Source organism: Stegodyphus dumicola, chromosome 6 (genome assembly GCF_044657685.1).
Source record: "Stegodyphus dumicola isolate Sdum_Otavi_A_Nest chromosome 6, ASM4465768v1".
Classification (NCBI taxonomy): Eukaryota; Metazoa; Arthropoda; class Arachnida; order Araneae; family Eresidae; genus Stegodyphus; species Stegodyphus dumicola.
The window spans coordinates 64,883,245-64,905,496 of NC_140773.1; the positions used below are offsets into that span (position 1 = coordinate 64,883,245).

Sequence of the window (22,252 nt, forward strand, 5' to 3'; positions counted from 1 at the left end):
AAAAGTGAATATATCACCGCAAAAATTTTTGTGGGTATACATATACACAAATTTATGCAAATGATTACCCTCACAAGCCAATCAACCAGCATAATGCTAAAATATCAGAATTTTTCCACATACAAAAATATATTTATACAGTAAAAATACACAAAAAGGAGATTAATTAAGAAATAAATTACATATATACACTCACGTTTGTGAAAATTGCAACACCATGAAGGACTTACGCGAGTGAGCTGAAATTTTCAGGAAATGCAAAGTAGCGCATGATATGCAAATGATTAGAATTGCAAATCCGTAGCGCATGCATATGCTGAGCAGCGCCCTCTGAACGGCTGATGGATCCGAATAAATAGACGGCTGTAGCGAGGCGTGTATGGTTATCGGTGGTTATCTGCTAGTGGTAAACGTTAACTCAATCTGTACTTATGCCTCGTCGACGAAAGAGAGCGAGATTTGAACAACTTACAGAGTTTGAACGAGGGAGAATCATCGGCCTTCGTGAAGCTGGATTGTCGTATCGTGCAGTAGCCTCTCGTGTGCAGCGTAACAGAAGCACAGTGATGCGCGTTTGGAAGCAGTGGACGGACGAGTGTCGGACAACTCGGAAATCCGGGAGTGGACCCCGAAATGTGACGTCAGCTCGCGATGATAGACACCTGGTCCGCATGGCGCGGACGGACCGTACAGCTTCCTCTAGACAATTGGCAGCACTGTGGTCAATAGCTACAGGTGTTTCATTGTGTGCTTCATCAATTCGTAGACGTCTGCTGCAGTGTGGACTGCGCGCACGGACTCCTTTATACAGGATCCCCCTAACGCACGACCATCGCCGCCTGCGGCTACAATGGGCCAATCAGCATAGAGACTGGAGTGCTGATTGGCAGCATGTCGTGTTTTCTGACGAATCCCGCTTTAATTTGTGGTACCATGATGGCCGCATTCCTGTCAGACGCTATGCCGGTGAACGCCACCTTCCGGAGTGCATTATCGAACGCCACAGTGGACGAACACCCGGAGTTATGGTCTGGGGTGCCATAGCATATCATAGACGATCTCAATTGCTACGAATTGTGGGCAATCTGAACAGCAACCGGTATATCCGTGAAGTTCTACAGCCCGAAGCTGTTCCCTTCCTTCAAAGCTTGCCAGGCGCTGTATTTCAACAGGACAATGCCCGCCCTCATACTGCTCGGATTGTTAAATCCTTCTTTGCAGCGCAGCAGGTACAGCTTCTTCCTTGGCCTGCGTGTTCCCCGGATATGTCGCCAATTGAACATGTGTGGGATGTCATTGGTCGGCGTCTTGCTCGTGATCCTCGTCCTGTTGCGTCTGCAGACGAACTTTGGGTACGCGTACAAACGATATGGAATGCTCTTCCTCAGTCAGACATTCAAACTTTGTTTGACTCCATGCCACGTCGTGTAGCAGCACTTATTGCGGCGCGTGGTAGCCACACAAAATACTGATTCTGATCTCTTGTTCTTGTTTGTTTGCTTTGAACATTTAATCATTTATTTGTACCACTACCACTCAACTGTGTATTAAATTGCATTCAATTATGACGATTCCTTCTTGGTGTTGCAATTTTCACAAACGTGAGTGTACTATCTAATATACAAAAAGTAAATGTAAAGTAAAATACACATAGTAATACACTTAACATAGCACTTAGTAAAATATATATAGTAAATGTTATTATTTGAAATGTTTTAGAGAAAAATAACAATTTAATATATTTTCATAAATTTTTAACAATAGCAGATTTTACTTTAAGAAAGACTAAACATAATTTTGTTCATAGCTATAGATTAAACCAAGCTACTTTGCTCATAGCTATATATGACTTTATGCTAAGAAAAGTTTTCCCAGTGCATCAAGTCTAAAGTTATTAGTCCATATTTTAATAACAATATTGAACATTTTCTTACACTTGGCACTGTAATGGGAAATTGTCAAAATAAGCAACATTATTTTAGTGAGTTCGCTGTACTTAAAAATATCATCAGCACTTTTTTTTTTAAAATTTTCTGATGAGACTTGGATAAGTATCAATTCTTGCTTTTTTTTTAAAAAACTTTATCCAAGTTTTCTAATTGTAAACTTAAAAACTGTGGCTGAATTAAAAATAAAAAATTAAACAGTATTATTGTCCTCATCTGCAGAAAGATAGAAAGGAGCAGGTTTAATGAAATCACCAACTTAAGGTTTCTTTAGCAACTGCAGCCATTTTTATTCTTGCATGTGAATATTTCTTAGTGATTTTGTTATCAGAAAACATGTTTCTAAATAAAACAGCAGAATCAGACATTCAGAAGCAGATTATGCTCAAGTAAAAATAAACATTATGCATTAGTAACTTTTTGTTTTCATAGAAAATTTAATTTTTGAATACGATTTATGTTATTGTGTATGCATATGCTTTAATACAATGGCCATTCTACCATATAAAATTGAAAAATTGCAGTGACAAATGGTACACATCATAGAGATTTCACATTCCTTTGATGAAATAATACAAAAAATCTCCTTGAAAAGTACATGAGTATTTTACTTTTTTTGCATACTTAACTAAGATCATCAATAAGAATGGAAACATACTGTTTAGCCATTCCAGAAATGAAGAGGACTATTTTGATCTTGCCTTGTGTTCAGTGAGTGGTGTGTTTGTATATGCACATTAGAGAAATGAATCATAACACTTTTAGATATAGTATCTACTCCCATATGCATAAGTAGTAAAAGTTGATGAAACCTTTTTTTTTAAAATGGGTAATCTGAAGAAAAAGCAAATGATTTCAGATGACAGATACTTTGTTTTTGGGTGAAAACTATGAAATATTAAGCCAAATTTATAAAATTCAGAAAAAAAGTCGGGAGAAATATTAAAATCAGGTTGGCATGAGTGCAGCTGAAAATTGGAAGATTCACACCTAAATCAGAGAGTTAAGTCTGAAACCAGGATATAAGCACCCAAACTATGTACAAAACTATCAGGTTTGGTAGCATCTTGGTCACTATAGGCCTTTTTTTTTGTTTGTTTGTTTCCAAGTTTGGTAAATGAAGACGACCAGTGTCTTTAAGATGTCATCAGATAAGTATCAGCAAACAAACAAGTTCATGTTAGTCCTTCGTTACTACATTCTGTGGAAGAAACAAAGGTTGATGCTACAATATTCATTGTATTTGGCAACAATGGACCCAGGAAGGTCCAAGCACTGCCTTGGGCAGCTTGATCTCCATAATTTCTCACCAACTGAACATTTATAAGATGTGATATAGCATTGGTTGAATGCTTCTTTTCCTCAATAAACTGAAGTGAACTGAGATCATACCAATAAAACATGCTGGACAATAATTTCAGCACTCAATGCAATGTCATGCTGAAGAATGTACAAGCAACTTCCAAATAACTGCATTTTTTTTTACATAAGAGTTAAGTTTTCTTATTGCAGAATTAAGAAGAAAAAAAAAAAAAATATCACAAACCATCAGACTAAAGCAAAATTTCCACAGAAAATAAAAAAGTAGAAAAAATTATGAGATAATAACACTGATTGTTATGTTGCATGCAAATTTGTACTTAGTTAAATGACTCCTTCTTTTAATCCAGTTATTTTATTTAAGCTTACAAACCCTCAGTTCTCTCATGGCTCACTTTTTCATTGAACATAACACAGATAATGTTACCAATGCGTACAACAGAAATGTATGTTGCAACGTCATGTACACAGATTTAAAAAAAAAAAAAAAAAAAGTGACAGTTCTACATTCTCCCGTTCTACTAGGCCAATTCACGAAATTCAAATTGCGTTCTTATGTCTTGAAAGTGCGACTTAGGATATATATTAGATTTATATATTCTAACATAGGTATTTTGACACAAAATCGGACTTTTTCTGAAATAACATACCAATGTTTTTACATATTTTGATTCTACGACTCAAATTATGCCTAGATACTAAATTTTGTAAAATTTGGTGCAAAATTTATGGAGAAATTCAACAGTTTATGATGGCACTTTTTTTTTTGGTTGTGCCAAGAATAGTTCACTTGGCGAACTTCTTAATATATGTCAACCTATTTTCTTTTCCCTTTCTACCTCTTGCGTGAGAGGGGAAAAGTCATGATCATTCATTTTTTCAGATAATAGTCTTTATATTATATTTTAAATTTTAATTGTTATTATTTTAAGTATTCTTTCGAATTTCATTTTAATTGTTTAAGCTGCATGGTTTCTTTCAAATAACTCCTTTAAAAATTTCTATTTACTCATTCGAACTGCGTAGTTTAAATCAAAGGTGCATCGTTTATTTTATTTTTTTTTTTCAAATAGTTTTTTAATACTATATTTTTAGTCATAGTTACTATTTTAGGTAATTTTAAAATTTTTAGACTTTTATTTTAATTGTTAGTGCTGCATTGTCTCTTCAGATAATTATTTTAAAATTTTCTATTTATTCATTCGAACTGAGCGCTTTAAATATATTTATTAATATAAATTTTCCAGAATCTGATTTTACTTATTTGAATTGCATTTCTTTTGGAAGAATACTTTGTAACCCAGACTGCGATACATTTGAAAACTGCATATATTAAAAGAGAAATTACAGTAAAGCACAGTTAACACGCCTTTCAATGTTCCGTTCAGAAAAGATATATATAAATAAGAGAGATGTATAACCAACATTTTAACTTAGGATGACTTGCATACACTGCTTTAAACAGTTTTATCATTGTGCCCATTGCCTTACACAATTTTATCCTACATTTGGTTTCTTAAAATGTTATTCATATTTTAGTCAAATATTTTATTTTTGAAATTGCAAGAATCAAATATCATAAGATTAAAAAGTTTTAAATTAAAGAAAATTACAAATACTAAATTTTATGCAAAAATTTATTTTTTCTTCAGGCATTCTGCTTCATTCTTGCTCTGTTTCTTTAGGCATTCTGCAAGTATATTAAAAAGCATCCAACTTTTTGAAACATCTTGATATTTCTGACAATCATTTTAAATAAAGTTATCGCCTTCCATTCCATAAAGGCCCACAAACGGCCGAGCGGTAAAGTCGCTGAACACTGGTAGTTCACTCCGGGGTTTGAATCCCGGTAAACGGGCTGGTTGCATGGGCGTTTTCGTGGATTTTCTCATGTGTAACGTGTATGCCAGCTGATTTCCCTTAGAAAGTTCTTCACGAAGGCATCCTTCGTTTTAGGCAGATAGCCTTGCTTTGCCGTAACTTAATAATCCAATTCAATCCATTTCATCAGTATTTGGTCAGAGCCTTTATCAGTCATTAGAGGCTAAGCATTTTGAAGGTATGAGATGAAAGGAAAGTCTGGTTCCATCAAGAGGTTTTGGTTTATTTAATTATGACAAAGCACACTAGGGCTATCTGCCTAAGGGAAGGAATGCCTTCATGGAGGACTTTCTAAGGGAAACTGGCTCATATACATGTTACACATGGGGAGAACCACGAAAACACCCATGCAGCCAGTCCGTTTGCGGGGTTCGAACCTCGGACAGAACTACCAGTGTTCAGCGACTTTACCGCTCGGCCGCTGTTTCATCAGGAGGAAAAAAAAAACGTCTTTAGGTGACATCCACATACATCACTGGATAAACTCCTGAATCTTTAAATAATCCGACTGAGAAATCATGGGATTCTCCGTTTATGATACAATATGGTGTTCTGTAACATAATTTAAATTTATACAACCATATAGTCTAAAACCAGTCACTTTTCACTTTAATCTGCAATGATATTGTTTTTGTCTTTTCTGTTAACACAAGCTCAATTGATGGTATTTGCTGGTGTACACGTCCAAGTGTTTTCTCTTTGAAGACCTAAATTCTTTGAAGTATCCTGAAAGTATATTCAAAAGCGTCCAACTTTTTGAAACATCCTGGTATGCTTGACAGCCAAATTTCCCTACAAACATTTTGCTTACTTTTCTCCCTAATTTTCTTCTTTCCTTCTACAATTATTTTCAGTGCTCACACAAGAAAATTAAGATTTTTCGATTTCTAGACTTCCATAAATTTTGCGTTCTTGTCAATTTTTTTAAAATATCAATTACATGAATTGTGTTTCAGCTGAAGACAGCTTTTAATTTTCTAGTCATTTTAACTATAAATAAAGTTTAAAGCGAATACAAAGGATAAATATTTTAATTAAAAGATTTTTTGCTAAATGACAAAGAAATAAAACAGTCCAGCAGTGTTTATTCTGTACCACCGAGTGACCCGATTCTTATATCGGCTGAAACAATCTAAATCTTAATAAAGATCGTGTTTTTTATACAATCTATAACGCAAGAGAAAAATTAGCTTCTTAAAACATTCTTTCTCAGAGGATTAATATAAAAATTTATATTTATATATATATTTTTAAAGCTGGGACTTGAACCAAACTGTCAAACTTTTAAAGTTTAATTTATATGGTGGTTATAATTAAAGTTCCACTTTGAAATGGCCATAAAAGGAAAACTACCAGACCAAATGTTATCAAACTTGGGAATCATGTAAAGGAGGTTATGGGAATTTATTTTCCGTGGGGGGGGGAAGAGAGTTAAAAAACTCACCACCAGGGGAAAAATGGCGCTGTATGCAATATTGGTAAATGAAATAAGGACATAAAAACATTGGTTTAAAATGCGTTTAATTGTTTCCAAAACGTGTTACAAAGCATGTTCAATGTAGCATCCAGCATCTTACGAAAGCAAGTTAAATCCTGTTACTGCATTCTCAACAGCATATCAGGAGGAATGTTACGGACATGTCGGTGTATCACATTTTTCATTTCTGCCAAATTGTTTAGATTATCACCATAAACAGTGATTTTGAGATAACCCCATAGCCAAAAGTCACAGAGGTTGAGGTCTGGTGGGAAGAGAGGAAGTGTCGGCCTATAAGACGTTCAATCGTGAAATGTTGCCTAAGTAACTGTGCGACACATGTGAGGTGGGACCCAGCCCTGCATAAAAATCATAGTTTCTAATATGCCACGTTACTGCAGTTCATGTATCATGAAACATTTTAATATTGACTCTAAGTGAGCTGCAATCACAGTGGTCCAGCTGTGGACTGCTCTTCAGAGAAAAATGGGTTAGTTATGAAACTAGCTGTCATTCCACACCAGCAGTCGAATGCAGTAGGAGAATTTAATGGAACTAGGTAGATAACATGAAGAATTTCTTTGGCCCAAATCGATTAAAAGCGTTTTGAATCAGTATCTTCATGTTTTAGGGCCGAATTCAGGCTTAAAAAATTACAAATTAGGGATCTGTAAGAAAGCGATTTCCAGATTGTACGCACTTGTGCGAGTGATTTGCGATCTCATATTTTCTAATTGCTAATTCATGGTTTTCGCGGACGAATTTCTCCCTTACACGGATGGCACACTCGACTTTTATCGAATTTAATGCCTTTAAATGGTAATTTGCTTACTTCAAAGTTTCTTAAGGGTATACAACATATTAAACCCATGTAACAAAAGGTTAAGTTAGATTCCGACTCATATTTCCTTTAATATTATTGCATACAGTGCCATTTTTCCCCTGCTGGTGAGGTTTCGAACTTTCTTTTTTTCTAGGAAAATAAATTCCCATGACCTCCTTTACATGGTTACTTTGATTACATTTGATCCAGTAGTTTTCATTTTATGACCGTTTCAATGTGGAACTTTAATTATAACCACTCTGTATATTATTAAATTTTAATTTGAAGCTATGTGTTATATGTATAGCATGTGCAAGATTTTCACTTTTATGGAAAAAATAAAGAAACAAAGCAAATATACTTAGGATAATGGACCAAAAGATAAAAAATTTCTCCTCCCTCCAAAAATAAAATATTGAAACTTCTACCTTGAATTTATTGGATAATCGAAATATTCAATTTGAGTTATCTTCTAAGTTTTAGTTCCGACAACAATCCTGTCAAAAATTCCGAATTACTGAAGTTGAAGTAAAAGGTTTAGTATATATTCACTGTACCTTAATAAAGTAATCAGAGTGTAATAAAAGTAGATTATAGAATTTAGGCTGATGCAACTTTTTGTCTGAATGCAAAACATGTAATGGAAGAGATGGCTTGTAGAGATCTGTTTTTGACATGCCTCTAAAAGTAGATGCCATACTCCTTTTGTCCCTTCAATGTTAAAAATCCTTTGAGAGGCAACTTTAGTTTTTGGGAAAGAAAAAAAATCACAAGAAGACAAATTTGAAGAACATGCAAGACGATTGAGTGCACATACTCATTTTCGGAACACAAGCAGTTCTGCGATTGGTTATTGAATAATGAAAAGATGCATTGTCATGCAATACAAAATAGTTGGAATATGTTTTCTGACTGAATAATGTAAGATTATTCATCTGCTTAATTCACAGCCATTTACAAGTCAACTACTCAGGCAATTGCAGAATCGTTTTGATCCTGAGCTTGTAAGACAAACCTAATATCACTGGATTTAAACACTTCTTTAATCTTCCGAGAACATTCCTTCTTTAGCTCATATTCCAAGAATATTAAGTGAATACAATTATTGCAAAAGAAATTGAATATTCATTTGCACTATGGCTTGGTAGTTTACTAACGAGTTAACAAAACTTAGATTATGCTTTTTGTGTCTAAGAATACAACAATATTTTAAATATTTACAAATAAAATATTAGACTGGAGCCTCAACAGTTGCCTAGCTTTTGAAGATTGTTAAATACTAATTGTTTGTTGCGAAGTCTAAACCAGGCTGCATGGTTGGTTTTCATAGTTTTCTAGGTTCTCTTTACAAAGGTTCTCTATGAAAGCATTTTAACCATGTTCTTTCTATGTTCAAAAACCAACTAACCTAGTTTAAGTGCAATTTCCAAGTGAAGTTACTAGCAAAACCCGAATACTCATTAAAAATCATGTAGCTTGCCAATCGGGAGTAACATGAACGATACAGTGCCAATAATTGAGTTGCTGTTATGGTAAGCTATTTCTAAATTTAGATGGTCATTCCTTATTTAAATGTAATTGATTTGTAACTTCTACTAGAGCTGATGGTAAGAATTGAAGTGCAAATAAATAATGTCATGTGCAATCTTGATTAATGTAAAATTAGAAATATTTACATAGAAAAATATTTGCATTCAGATAGAAAGTTTTTTGAAATATTTGCAATTACTTTATAAGAAGGATTTATTAATAATCGTAATAATTACTTATTATATTACTGATGATTAGAATTCAGTTCTTGACAATTATATTCTAAATTAGAATTTTAAGGATATAATGAAAATACATTTTAGGATAAAAAATAAGTTGATTTTTTATATTTAAAAACTTCTTAAATTCATGTAATAAACATCGTACCCTCATTGTTAATTGAATCCAGAATGTTGGGTGTCATTTATATAACTATTCTTACTTGTCCACAAAACCTGCTGACTTATACAGCCATTAAGTAGCTGCAGTTCATTTCTACATAACCATTCCGAACTTCCATTAATTCGGTCTCTAGAGGGTTGTATGTTTATATCATAATTTGACTTTTATAAAAATGAATATTCTAAATCTTATGTTTCTATAAAAATATACTATGCTTTAAGAATATGGATGATGGTATCAGCCGCTCTTTCAGCCACTTCATAAGCAACAGCTTGTTTAGAAATAAATTATGCAGTTAATGTCAAAATATTTTCGTAAAATTCAAATAAACATCAAACGAAAGTTCTCAGTTTTAGACAATTCGATTTAAACAAAGTTAAAGTAAAGTAGCAGACAATAAAACGCCGAAGATAAAAATTTACTCTTACAAATATTTTTTTGAAGAAAGAGAAAAATTAAAAAAAAATAGTTAAAAATTTGAATAATATCATCTATAATTAAAAAAAATAGCTTTTCATATAGTATTAATAAATATTTATTATGCATCATTGAGGGAAAAAATTTCATATAATTAATTCTCCGTAAAAATTTATTTGAAATTTAAGGTTCAAAATAGCTGTGGCAATTCACTGTAACAAAAATCCATAAACCATATTTGGCGTTATCGCTTAAAAAAAAAAGATGCCAAATTTCAAAACGTGAAAATGTGCAAATTCGTGTATATCTTAGAAAATTTTGAATAAAAAAGTCTAATTTTTTGCAGGTATGCTTAGAAATACACCTACTTTAAGATGATGGTAAATATTTTATAGGTTATAATTCAAAAATGTTTTTTGAAAAATTAATTGGTGTGTGTATTTAATTATGGAAAAGCACACGAGGGCTATCTGCCTAAGGGAAGGGATGCCTTGGTGGAGGACTTTCTAAGGGGAACTGACTTGTATACACGTTACACATGGGGAAAACCAAGAAAACGGCCATGCAGCCAGCCCGTTCGCGGGATTCGAACCTCGGACCGAACAACCAGTGTTCAGCGACGTTACTGCTCGACCGCTTGTGGGCCTCGAAAAATTAATAAAAATTATTTTAAAATAGAAATTTAAAAAATAAAACACAAAAAATGTGTAAATTTAATTTGGAATGAACCTAAATTTCGAAATGTGAAAGGAAAGATAAAAAAAGTTTAATAAAAAAAAGATAAAGTAGATCTCCAGAAATATGCAAAGCTTGGGACCAGATGTTGTGCAGATTTTAGGATTTTGCGGATTTCAGGATAGAAAAGATAAAGTTTAATATTCGAACTAAAAGTGCAAATAAGGCATATTAGATATATTTAATTAAATTATTATATACATTATTGCAATAATTTATTATGTGCATTAAATTATTATTACATATTATATATTATTATATATTATTCATTGTATTATATGTAGACAGCATCAAGGTTGCCGATTTCGCCTCATGCAAAGATTTCCAGTTTCGGATTCCGGTGTTGTTGCTGTAAAATTTCAACAGCTTTTCTTTATTTTTCCATGTATCATACACAATCGCGTCGCAATTCCATACCATTCTGTTATAAATCGAGGAGTAGCACCTGCCTCCATCTTTTGCAGAATTTGCACATTTTTGCGTTACCGTCAATGCAACATGTTTACGTTTTTGAACGTTGCAAACAGTAAAATCATGAGTGCGTTTTTTATCTGCCATTGTATTAAAAAGGGCTGAAATTTAAAATATTCTTCATATCCACCAAATATCAGGATAAAAAAAAAGGCAGCACTAAACAATCTCGTGAAATAACAAAGCTCAGAAAATACAACATCGTGAACTTGAACGAAAGGTTGAGTGAATCGTCTGCTTTTTTACCTCGATGCAGAGATTAGAGGGAAAAAACTTTTATCTTATTTTTTAAAACTTTTTTATGTCAATAACTTGGTATCTCCGTTATGACTCTTATTATTCAGTAATCATGACGTCATTATTTGGTAAGTATTTTTATTTTGATATTTTGTACTCAATGTTGCGGTTTCTGGAACCTACAAACTAAATGTTTATATTTTGAGAGGCAACGCGGATTTTCGGTATTTGATTGTACAGTCAAAAGTCGTTAATTCGGACACCCATAATCCGGACCTCAAAGCTAAAATCTTTCTGCGCATGCGCCGCAATGACGCATGCGCATAGGCGTTTACGCGTGCGTGCAAGACCTTTACGACTGCGCATATGCATCTGCGCAAGCGCAGAATACGTTTTCGCGTGCGTGTTTAATGTATAACGGAGAGTATAAGCTAAAATTATCTAATTATCTATTTCAGTTAATGTTGATGATTGCGTTGTTCCTTAATCTTCGAATTGGATCCGGTTTATTATTTTTTGCAGACTGTAAGAGCAATTTTATAAAAGTAAGCTTGAACTTTCGTTTATGTCAAATAGAACTTCCGATGATGGAGCTCCCAAAGGATCTAGAAAACGAAAGTATGTTTTGATGTCCATCAAAAAAAAAAAAAAAAAAAAAAAGAATTGCTACAAAAAATGGATAAAGGCATATCCTTTGTTTATCTAACCATTCCAAAATCTGTTTATTAATTTCACGCTGCTCTGCGCTGGGGGGGGGATGTCACGGCGCGCAATGAACTGGAAGTTGATCTGTCAGCACTATCGTTATCTTCAGGGCAGATGTTTTTATTTGATTCGGCTTATAATTCCTTACTAAATGTAGTATTTAATCTCGATGTACTCCATCTTTGATATGATTTAAATCAAATTCCTCGTCATTATAAATACCACGAATACAAATCAAATAGTTTTTTGGTTGCAATTTTCTAATTTCGGCTATGCGTAAGGTATGCTTTACGCATGCGCGCGTTGAAAGAAATGTTTAATAAAGTAAACAAATAAATATTAAGCTTCTTTTTTTTGTAAATTTTGATACCCTTTAGATCATAATTGCTCATTATTTTATAAATTAAGGTTTCATATTTTTAATTTTATAATTTCTGCATGCCCAGATTTAAATTGATGATCTATAATCCGGAAAAATCGATAATCCGGAATTGCCGAAGTCCCAACGAGTCCGGATTAAAGACTTTTGACTGTATTAATAAATATTTGCCAAATTCAATTAACATTGAGGAGCTAAAATTTTGTGAGCTAATATTTTAAAAACTACTTGTACAATTTTTACAAAACTTGGCATTCTGGCATCATTTGAGTCGTAGAATTAAAATATGGAAAAAAATTTTTATGTTAATTAAAAAAAAGTCCGATTCTGTGTCAAAATACCTATGTTAAGAATAGTGCAATATATAAATCTAATATATATCATAAGTCGCGTATTTGAGACATGAAAAACGCAGTTTGAATTTTGTCAATCGGCCCAGTAGAACAAGGGATATAGCACTGTCCCATTTTTTTTTGAGCAGTGTACATGACAAAAAAAAAGGGGGGGCATAGATACAACATCACTCTCACCTTTTGATTGAACGGTATTACAATCAAAACTCTTTTAACATCAGTATAAATCAACACAAAATGTAACCCCCCTTTTTTTTGACATACCAAAAAATATACTAAGTTATACAATAATATTATTAAAAATTAAAATTCAAATAATCTAGAGTTCACGTTCAGTTCTGTTGAAATTGCACAGGTAAATTTAACAGTCTTACCAATTCTAGTGGTTATCACATGTCTCATAGCCATCGGAATATCTGGAACCAAAGGACTTTTTGGATTGACAGTCAATGCATTTGGATCTAGCTCGGAAACAGTAAGAAACTGTTTCCCTTTCGGCATTTCTGTATCTAAAGTAATAGCTGTGTTAGTATCAGGAGAAAGTGAACTATATTCTATTTCTAATGGCTATATTTTCTGAAGTGGTCGAATATTTCTCCCATTGAAGTTTTCAGTCGTGCAACTTGGATGTTGACATCCTTCTCTGGATATAAAGATCTAGTACTTTAAAAGTACTTTTACTCGCCTTTTAAAGTCACTCTCAAGAAAGAACTATATTGCCAATGTAGATTTGGATATATTTTCTACCATCTTTGTACTATAGTATTGTCCAAGAGGTACTCCACATGAAATTGCTTTCCGAGATTTTCTCTCACTATTTGAAGGTATCTCCATTGTTTCTTTAAATCCTGTTTGCCAATTAGATCTGTATCTGTTACACCAACTGTCTCATGCCTTCCCTGTTTCTGTAGAAACAGGGAAGGCATCAGAGGAATGTGTTCATCGGGATCTTCAGAAATATATGTTAAAGTCTTGAATTGCAACAGCTTCACATTGACACAGGACGCTCATCAATTCTTCATAATTCAAAGAAGCTCTTCCTAAGACACGTCTTAATAGATTTTTCATGATTTTAATGAGGTAGACGTTCCTAAAATCCTACGCACAAAGCTCTGAGGGAGGATTGAACTTCTACTGCATTCTTTTAAATGTCACCTCTTATTTTACAACAGACCAATCAATGTATTGAAATAAATTTTTCCCACCAACAAAATTCAAATCGTTGTCACTATAGATGATTTCTGGACGACCATGTCGAGCAATGTAAGACTGTTGGGAACCAGTGTCTATAACAGCTCTTACTACTGTCCGTCTTTCACAAACTTCTATTGTAATTAACAATGTAGCAAAATCTCAGCAGAGCCACTGTAATTTGAAAGTGTCGAATCTGAATCACATTTATGATCTTCCACTGTTGACGATTTTAATTTATGCTTCACCTTAGAGCATATAATCGACCAGTGTATTTTTACCATAAATGATGCATTTAACATATATTTTGCAATCTCGGTAAATGAACTGGTTTCAAACACGAAAAACAACCTTTATTACTCTTTAAAATACTTTGTTTTTCTTCTAATGTAGGATTACGACCTTTAAAACAATCGTTGGGCTCATGAGCTTTCCCACAAAATAAACAATGCAAACCAGTTCCTTTCTTTACATTAGAAAGTAAATTAGCTGTAGGATATGATTTAACATCTTTGAATTTCATTTTTCTAGAAGACATATCATTTGGTTTAATCCCTACTTCCGCAAGTGAAACACGTTCTTCGCTTTCAACTTCTGTATGAAGGAACACCGATAACTGTGATAATTTATCAGAATAGGAAATTTTCACACTTATTCAACATGGGATTCCTTAGCCAAACTCTAAGTAGTTCTTCAGGTATGCAAGATTCAACTAAAGGGAACAACATAGCAAAATATTTATCAGAAGTCATACCAATAGACTCAAGTGACCTCTAATAAGATTCTAATTTGTCATAAAGCTGAACCATGTTATCTTTAGTTTTACCATTTTTAGCGCTTTTTACATCTAAATTCAAAAGTTTGTGCACATTAAATTCCACATGCAATTCCACATGCAATTCTTCATGACCAAATCTTGTTTTTAAGCTTTCAATTGCTTTTCTGTAGTTTTCCGTGGTACAAGGGTAACTATGAATAATTTTTCTTTGCTCAACTACCAGGAGACATACACTGTATTAAATAATGGAATTTATTTACCTCCTCCAGTGATCTATCATCATGAGTTCTGTTAAACTGACTCCAAAAATAAAGCCTATTTTTTATTTCACTGCCCAACTTAACAAGCTCAATTTTTGAAAGCTTCAGTTTAGCCTTATCAGCATTAAAGGAAGCAGCATTTTGTTGTTGTAAATTAAAATTCTGCATCAAAAGCTTAACATGGGTTTTAATTTCATCAAATCTTTCTCTATAACTCTCTACTACTTCATACTCATCCATGTATTTTATTTCCGATTTATTATTAAGCAATAATTCCAATATTTTGCTAGCAAGAGCCATTAAATTATAAATGCCCTTCCCAAAGATGAAAATTTTGCTTCAATATTTTCAACAGTTATATCAGTATCTTCAAGTATTGCTTTTATGCTCTGATAAAGTTTTGCAAAGTTCGCCCTTACGAGCATTCTTTTCTTAATTATATTATTCATCATACAGTTCTTAACAAGCAAAAATGAATGAACTTCTCTAAATTTCAAATACAAATAAAAAAGCATAACTGACCTTTCAACTCAAATCATAAATCATGTCCAGATTCATTGCAATGCTATATTGCTTGTAAATTTGTACTTAGTTAAATGACTCCATCTTTTAATCCACTTATTTTATTTAAGCTTAACAGACCGTCAGCCCTCTCATGGCTGATTTTCTCATTGAACATAACAAAGATGATCTTGCCAATATGTAGAAGAGAAACTTATGCTGCAACGTCATGTACACGGCAAAGAGGGAAAAAAAAAAAAAAAAAAAGAAATAGCAGATGATGTCACAGTATTTCTATCCACAACAATATATAGTTTAATTATACATTATCTGGAATATAGAAGCATTGTTAAATCATTCATTAAAAATTGCTAAATTGTGATAATAACTTTTTTTAACTAACTAATTTTGATAGGTATCGGGGGAAATAGAAGATTTAGTGTGTAGCCACTAAATCTTCTATTTCCCCCGACACCTATCAAAATTTAAGAGTAATATAAACAAAAACATTACTTTTCCTGTTCTGAAGTGTGTTTTTGTTTTGAAATTTCTTTTTTTTTTAATTATTAATTCACAAAATAGCTATATGTTTTTATTCATAAAATTCTTATTTCTTTTACATAAGTATAAAACTTTATTATTATTATTATTATTTAAATTTTCCAAGAAGCTTATGTACAAAATTTTAAATTTCACTGTGATTAATCTTAAAAAATGTATATATAAGCTAAAATTTAAATTAAATTTTTAATATATCCTACAAGAAATAAAAATAAAGAAATACCTCATCAAAAGACCACACAGAGTCAATTCTAGGCTTTATTTTGCCTTCACTGTACAATTTCATGACATTACCCAAAGCTGCTCTAAAACTATCAGGATCATTGTCAAATAGAGTGTTGATACTGAGTCCACAAATAGCATGATTTCTTGTGATCATATTGAAAATATTGATATTTTTTGTTTGCCACCATACTTTAAGATTTTTTAGTAAACTCCTTTTCTCACCACTGATCATGTTACTAATCCCTGTTTAAAAGGGAGAAAAAAATAAAATAGTGAGTGAATCTACAGTATACAATGAATCAAGCAGCAACATTTAATTAAGAGAAAATAAAAATTAGAAATATTTCTAAAAAAAAATAAGGTTGTAATTTGTGATTGCTTAAATTACAGCACAGATTATACAATTATGTAATGCAGCTATATAAACTAGTTAAACCGTTTCACCACTAAAAGTATGAAACATGAACAAATTTAATGAGGCATAAAAGCTTAAGTTCTGAAGAATAAGTTTATTTCAAAGAAAATTTAAATTTGCATTTTATTACATGCATGTTCCATAATTCTTATCTTTTAAAAATTATCATATTTTTGACTAATTACCAACATTACAGTAAGAGATTAATGACACAGGTAAAATTGGCCAAATCACATAATATATACAAATTATTCTAAAATAGTGCAAACTGTCAACATTATAAAGGCCACATTTAATTTCTTTTCTGTATTCTCAGATTCTAAATATAATAACTGAATTTTAAAACTGTTAGCCTAATCTTAGTGAAATTCAACACAATTTAACATGCTTATATCATTTTCCCATCAATTATGAAAACAATCAGTATCTAATTAATGACCAGATTACACATCAAGCATTCATTAAATATACAGTAGAAGTCCAGAAATCCGCAAGGTTTGGGACCAGAGGTTGTGCGGATTTTAGGATTTTGCGGATTTCAGGACAGAAAAGATAAAGCATAATATTCAGACTAAAAGTGCAAAATAAATAAGGAGTATTAGATACATTTAATTAAATTATTATATACACAATTGCAATAATTTATTATATGCATTTAATTATTATACATATATAAATTGATTATATTATTCATTGTATTATATGTACACAGCATCGAGGTTTGCCGATTTCGCCTCATGCAAAGATTTCTGGTTTTGAATTCCAATGTTAGAATCACTGTTGCTGTAAAATTTTAACAGCTTTTCTTTATTTTTCCGCATATCATACACAATTGTGTCGCAATTCCATACCATTCTGCTATAAATCGAAGAGTAGCACCTGCCTCCATCTTTTGCAGAATTTGCACTTTTTGCGCTACCGTCAATGCAACGTGTTTACGTTTTTCAACGTTGCAAGCAGTAAAATCATGAATGCGTTTCTTATCTGTCATTGTATTAAAAAGGGCTGAAATTTAAAATATTCTTAATTTATCCACAAAATATGCAGATAAAAAAAAAGGCAACACTAAACAATTTCGTGAAATAACAAAGCTCAGTATAAAGTACAAGAAGTACAAGAAGCAAGTACAAGAAGCTTGTTCTGTACAAAGTACAGAAAGTAAAATACAACAACGTGAATCATGAACTTGAATGAAGAGTTGAGTGAATCGTCTGCTTTTTTACCTCGATGCAGATTAGAGGGGGAAAAAAACTTTTATCTTATTTTTTAAAACTTTTTTTATGTCAATAATTTGGTATTTCCATTATGACTCATTATTATTCGGTAAGTATTTTTTCTTTGATATTTTGTACTCAATGTTCCAGTTTCCGGAACCTATAAACTGAATGTTTATATTTTGAGAGGCGACGCGGATTTCAGGAGTTGGCGGATTTCAGGTTGGCGGATTTTCGTTATTTGACTCTATTACATCTTATGCAACAAAGTATCTCTGATGTACACAAGAAATTATTTTTAAGAATATAATTTTCTTTTTCTTTTTTTAATTAAAAAAGGAAGATTAAATTCTTTTTTTTAATTAAAGGGAATATTTCAGCTTTTTAAAGCTTATCATACAAAAAATAACATCAGCACACAATTTAAAATAATATTAGTTAGCAAGATACTAAGAATTTAATTCAGCAACAGAGCTCTTATTTTTTGCAGTTTAAAAGCATTTTATGATTATTTACTATTTTATTACCAGACCTGATTTTAAGAGCACAGCTTACACTGATATTTATTAATGAATTTTAATTGTAAAGTAATGCTGATAAGCAAAGGTATAGTTTATCTTAGACTATTTTTAGGATACAGTCAAAAGTCGTTAATCCGGACTCGTCGGGACTTCGGCGATTCCGGATTATAGATCATCAGTTTAAATCTGGTAAGATGGCATGCAGAAATTATAAAATTAAAAATATGAAACCGTAATTTATGAAATAAAGAACAATTATGATCTAAAAGGTATCAAAATTTACAAAAAAAAAAAAAAAAAAAAAAAGCTTAATATTTATTTGTTTACTTTATTAAACATTTCTTTCAATGTAAGTTGTTTAAGTTGCTTCATTTTTTATGTGATAATACATTCTCTTTAATTCTTTAAACAGACATAATTTCTTGTTCAGTTACAAAGTTCCGCTGTTCAAGTCCTATAATTGCTGTGTCGAGAATACCGACTAATTTGTCAATTGAAATTTTTTCGTTTTCAATAACCTCTGTCACTTTCTTCGCTATCGGAAGCGAATTATAATGATGAGGAATTTGATTTAAATCATATCAAAGATGGAGTACATCGAGATGAAATACTACATTTAATAAGGAATTATAATCCAAATAAAATAAAAACATCTGCTCTGAAGATAAGGATAGTGTTGACAGATCAACTTCCAATTCATTGCGCAGCGCCGTGGCGTTAAAGATAAACTAAGTTTAGATAAACAAACGTTAAAGTTTATATAAACAAAGGATATGCCTTTATCCATTTTTTGTAGCAATTCCACTTTTTGTTTAATGAACTTCGAAACTTACTTTTGCTTTGTAGATTATTTACATATTAATAAATATATATCAGAAATTCTATTTGACATAATTGAAAGTTCAAGCTTACTTTTATAAAATTGCTCTAACAGTCTGCTAAAAATAATAGGCCGGATCCAATTCGAAGATTAAGGAACAACGGAATCTGCAACATTAACTGAAATAGATAATTAAATAATTTTAGCTTAGCTTATACCGTCCGTTATACATTAAACGCACACCTGTAAATGTATTTTGCGCACGCACACAAGCATATTCTCAGCCGTAAAGGCCTTACGCCCATGCATCAACGCGACGCATGCGCAGAAAGTTTGAAGCTTTGAGGTCCGGATTATAGATCATTCCGGATTATGGGTGTTCGAATTAACGACTTTTGACTGTACTATATTTCTAGCTTTTTCCCAGATAAATGCCACTAAAAATGGAGCATATCTTAAAATCACGGATTTTCTTGAATACTTTTTCCAAGTTACTTAATTAAATAGATAAAATATTGTTCTAAATTGAAGCTGATTATTTAAAACTCTCTGCTAGATCAAAGTAGGAGAGAAACATGCAATATATTTTATCTGTTGTATCTTTTCCATGCTATTTATGTCATTACAGTCAAAAGTCGTTAATTCGGACATCCATAATCCGGACCTCAAAGCTAAAAACTTTCTGCACCTGCGCCGCGTTGACACATGCACATAGGCGTTTACGCGTGCGCTAAGACCTTTACGACTTGCATGTGTGTGTGCACAAGCGCAGAATACGTTTTTGCGTGCGCTTTTAATGTATAACGGACGGTATAAGCTAAAATTATCTATTTCAGTTAATGTTGATGATTGCGTTGTTCCTTAATCTTCGAATTGGATCCAGCTTATTATTTTTTGCAGACTGTAAGAGCAATTTTATAAAAGTAAGCTTGAACTTTCGATTATGTCAAATAGAATTTCCGATGCTGGAGCTCCCAAAGAACATACAAAACGAAAGTATGTTTCGATGTCCATCAAACAAAAAGTGGAATTGCTCCAAAAAATGGATAAAGGCATAGCCTTTGTTTATCTAACCATTCCGAAATCTGTTTATCAATTCCACGCTGCTCTGCGGGGGGGGGGGGGGGGACATCGCGGCGCGCAATGAACTGGAAGTTGATCTGTCAGCACTATCGTTATCTTCAGGGCAGATGTTTTTATTTCATTCGGCTTATAATTCCTTATTAAATGTAGTATTTCATCTCGATGTACTCCATCTTTGATATGATTTAAATCAAATTCCTCGTCATTATAAATATCATGAATACAAATCAAATAGTTTTCTGGTTGCAATTTTCTAATTTCGGTTATGCATAATGTATGCTTTACGCATGCATGCGTTGAAAGAAATGCTTAATAAAGTAAACAAATAAATATTAAGCTTTTTTTTTTTGTAAATTTTGATACCCTTTAGATCATAATTGCTCATTATTTTATAAATTGCGGTTTTATATTTTTAATTTTATAATTTCTGCATGCCATCTTACCAGATTTAAACTGATGATCTATAATCCGGAAAAATCGATAATTCGGAATCACCGAAGTCCTGACGAGTCCGGATTAAAGACTTGACGGAACTATTTGATTTATATTCGTTATATTCGTGACTGTATTTCATCTGAAACTAAATGTTTTCATATAGATTATAGCACTATCAAAGGCATCTAATTTTAAATTTTACTCTACTTTGCATTCATCAAATTAACATATTTCATAACGTTATTTATGACTGATCATTTGCTCATGAAGTATGATGAATTAGAAAGTGGAATAGAATCGAAACTTTAATGAATAATTAAATAATTATTCTGCCACATAGCTCCTTGAGAAGCTTCTATAGCTACTTGGGAAAATGTACTCTTTAAGCAGTGTCTTGTAGCTGATAGAACATGTAGCATCTGTTTACACAAATAATTAAATAATTTTTTAGATTATCTGTACCTAAAAAGCACTACATAATATTAATTATCATAATACAAAAATGTAGAATAGAAAAATGAAAGGGGAGGCAACAGCATTTTCTAGCGAAAATATACATAATGAAAAGCATACATGCATATATTGAAATACACATAAGAGTCAGAATAAATAAACCTAAGCAAAATATTAAAAGAATGCTCACCAATATGCACTATACGGCCCATATGTTTTAAGCATTTCTGAGCTCGGATAAAATCTGCCCCAGAAAGACAATCTAAGATAACATTCACCCCTAGATAATGAAAAAATATTTCACAAGAATGAATAAAAATTTACACCTATAAAATAATTCCCCTCCCCCCCAATTTTAGTACAAAATACAAAGTACCTTCAGGTGAAACACGCAATACCTCCTCTACAAAATCAATTTTTAAATAGTCAATGGGATAATCAACTCCATTTTCCTTAATAAGATCATGTTTACTTGAAGATGCAGTGCCAAAAACTGTCACATTTTCCACAGTTTTAGCAATCTGAGTGCCAGCCCATCCAACACCTCCTAAAATGATTATCGATTTTAACATCAGAATAAAACTATATACATAAATGTGTGTATATGCATCTTTTTAAATCTAGCAGAAAGAAAATTCATTATTAAAATCATAATGATGCAACATACTTGTTTTTTGAAACTTGAAAATGTTGAATAAATGTCTGCATATTTAATAAATTAAATCTCCCTAAATTAGTATTTATTGTTTAAATATTTGACACAGCTAGAAATTAATGTAAAGCTTAAATATTAAATGCACAGAATTTTACATAAATTATAGATATATTAAACATTAAAAAAACTATAATGAATGATTGAAATTTTATCATTTTACAGATATAAATTGTACATGATAAAAATGACTGCATTGACGATATAAATTGTACAGCTTTCAGAATTACTGCAATTTGAAATACACTTGTTATTACACCAGGGGTAATATTTTAGGAACAAGCAGCACAAATAGTCTCCTCCCCCATTTTATATAAATAAAAGTTTATTAGCTTTTAAACAATATATTAAAACTTTAATAACAAAATTTTATAAAAAATTTCAATACTTCTGACTATTCAGCTACT

The 22,252-nt window shown here is 32.0% G+C and overlaps 1 protein-coding gene across 1 annotated transcript in view; it reads right to left on the bottom strand.

The window, feature by feature from the left end:
* LOC118188248 (NADPH-dependent quinone oxidoreductase VAT1-like) overlaps window positions 1-22,252 on the bottom strand; it is a 48,495-nt gene that overhangs the window by 12,483 nt on the left and 13,760 nt on the right. Inside the window, exons 4-6 of the mRNA XM_035358642.2 lie at window positions 21,510-21,680; window positions 21,324-21,413; window positions 16,191-16,435 (exon numbers count right to left, since the gene is read on the bottom strand). Coding sequence (XP_035214533.2) covers window positions 16,191-16,435; window positions 21,324-21,413; window positions 21,510-21,680 — 506 coding nt within the window. The remainder of the gene's footprint in view (window positions 1-16,190; window positions 16,436-21,323; window positions 21,414-21,509; window positions 21,681-22,252) is intronic.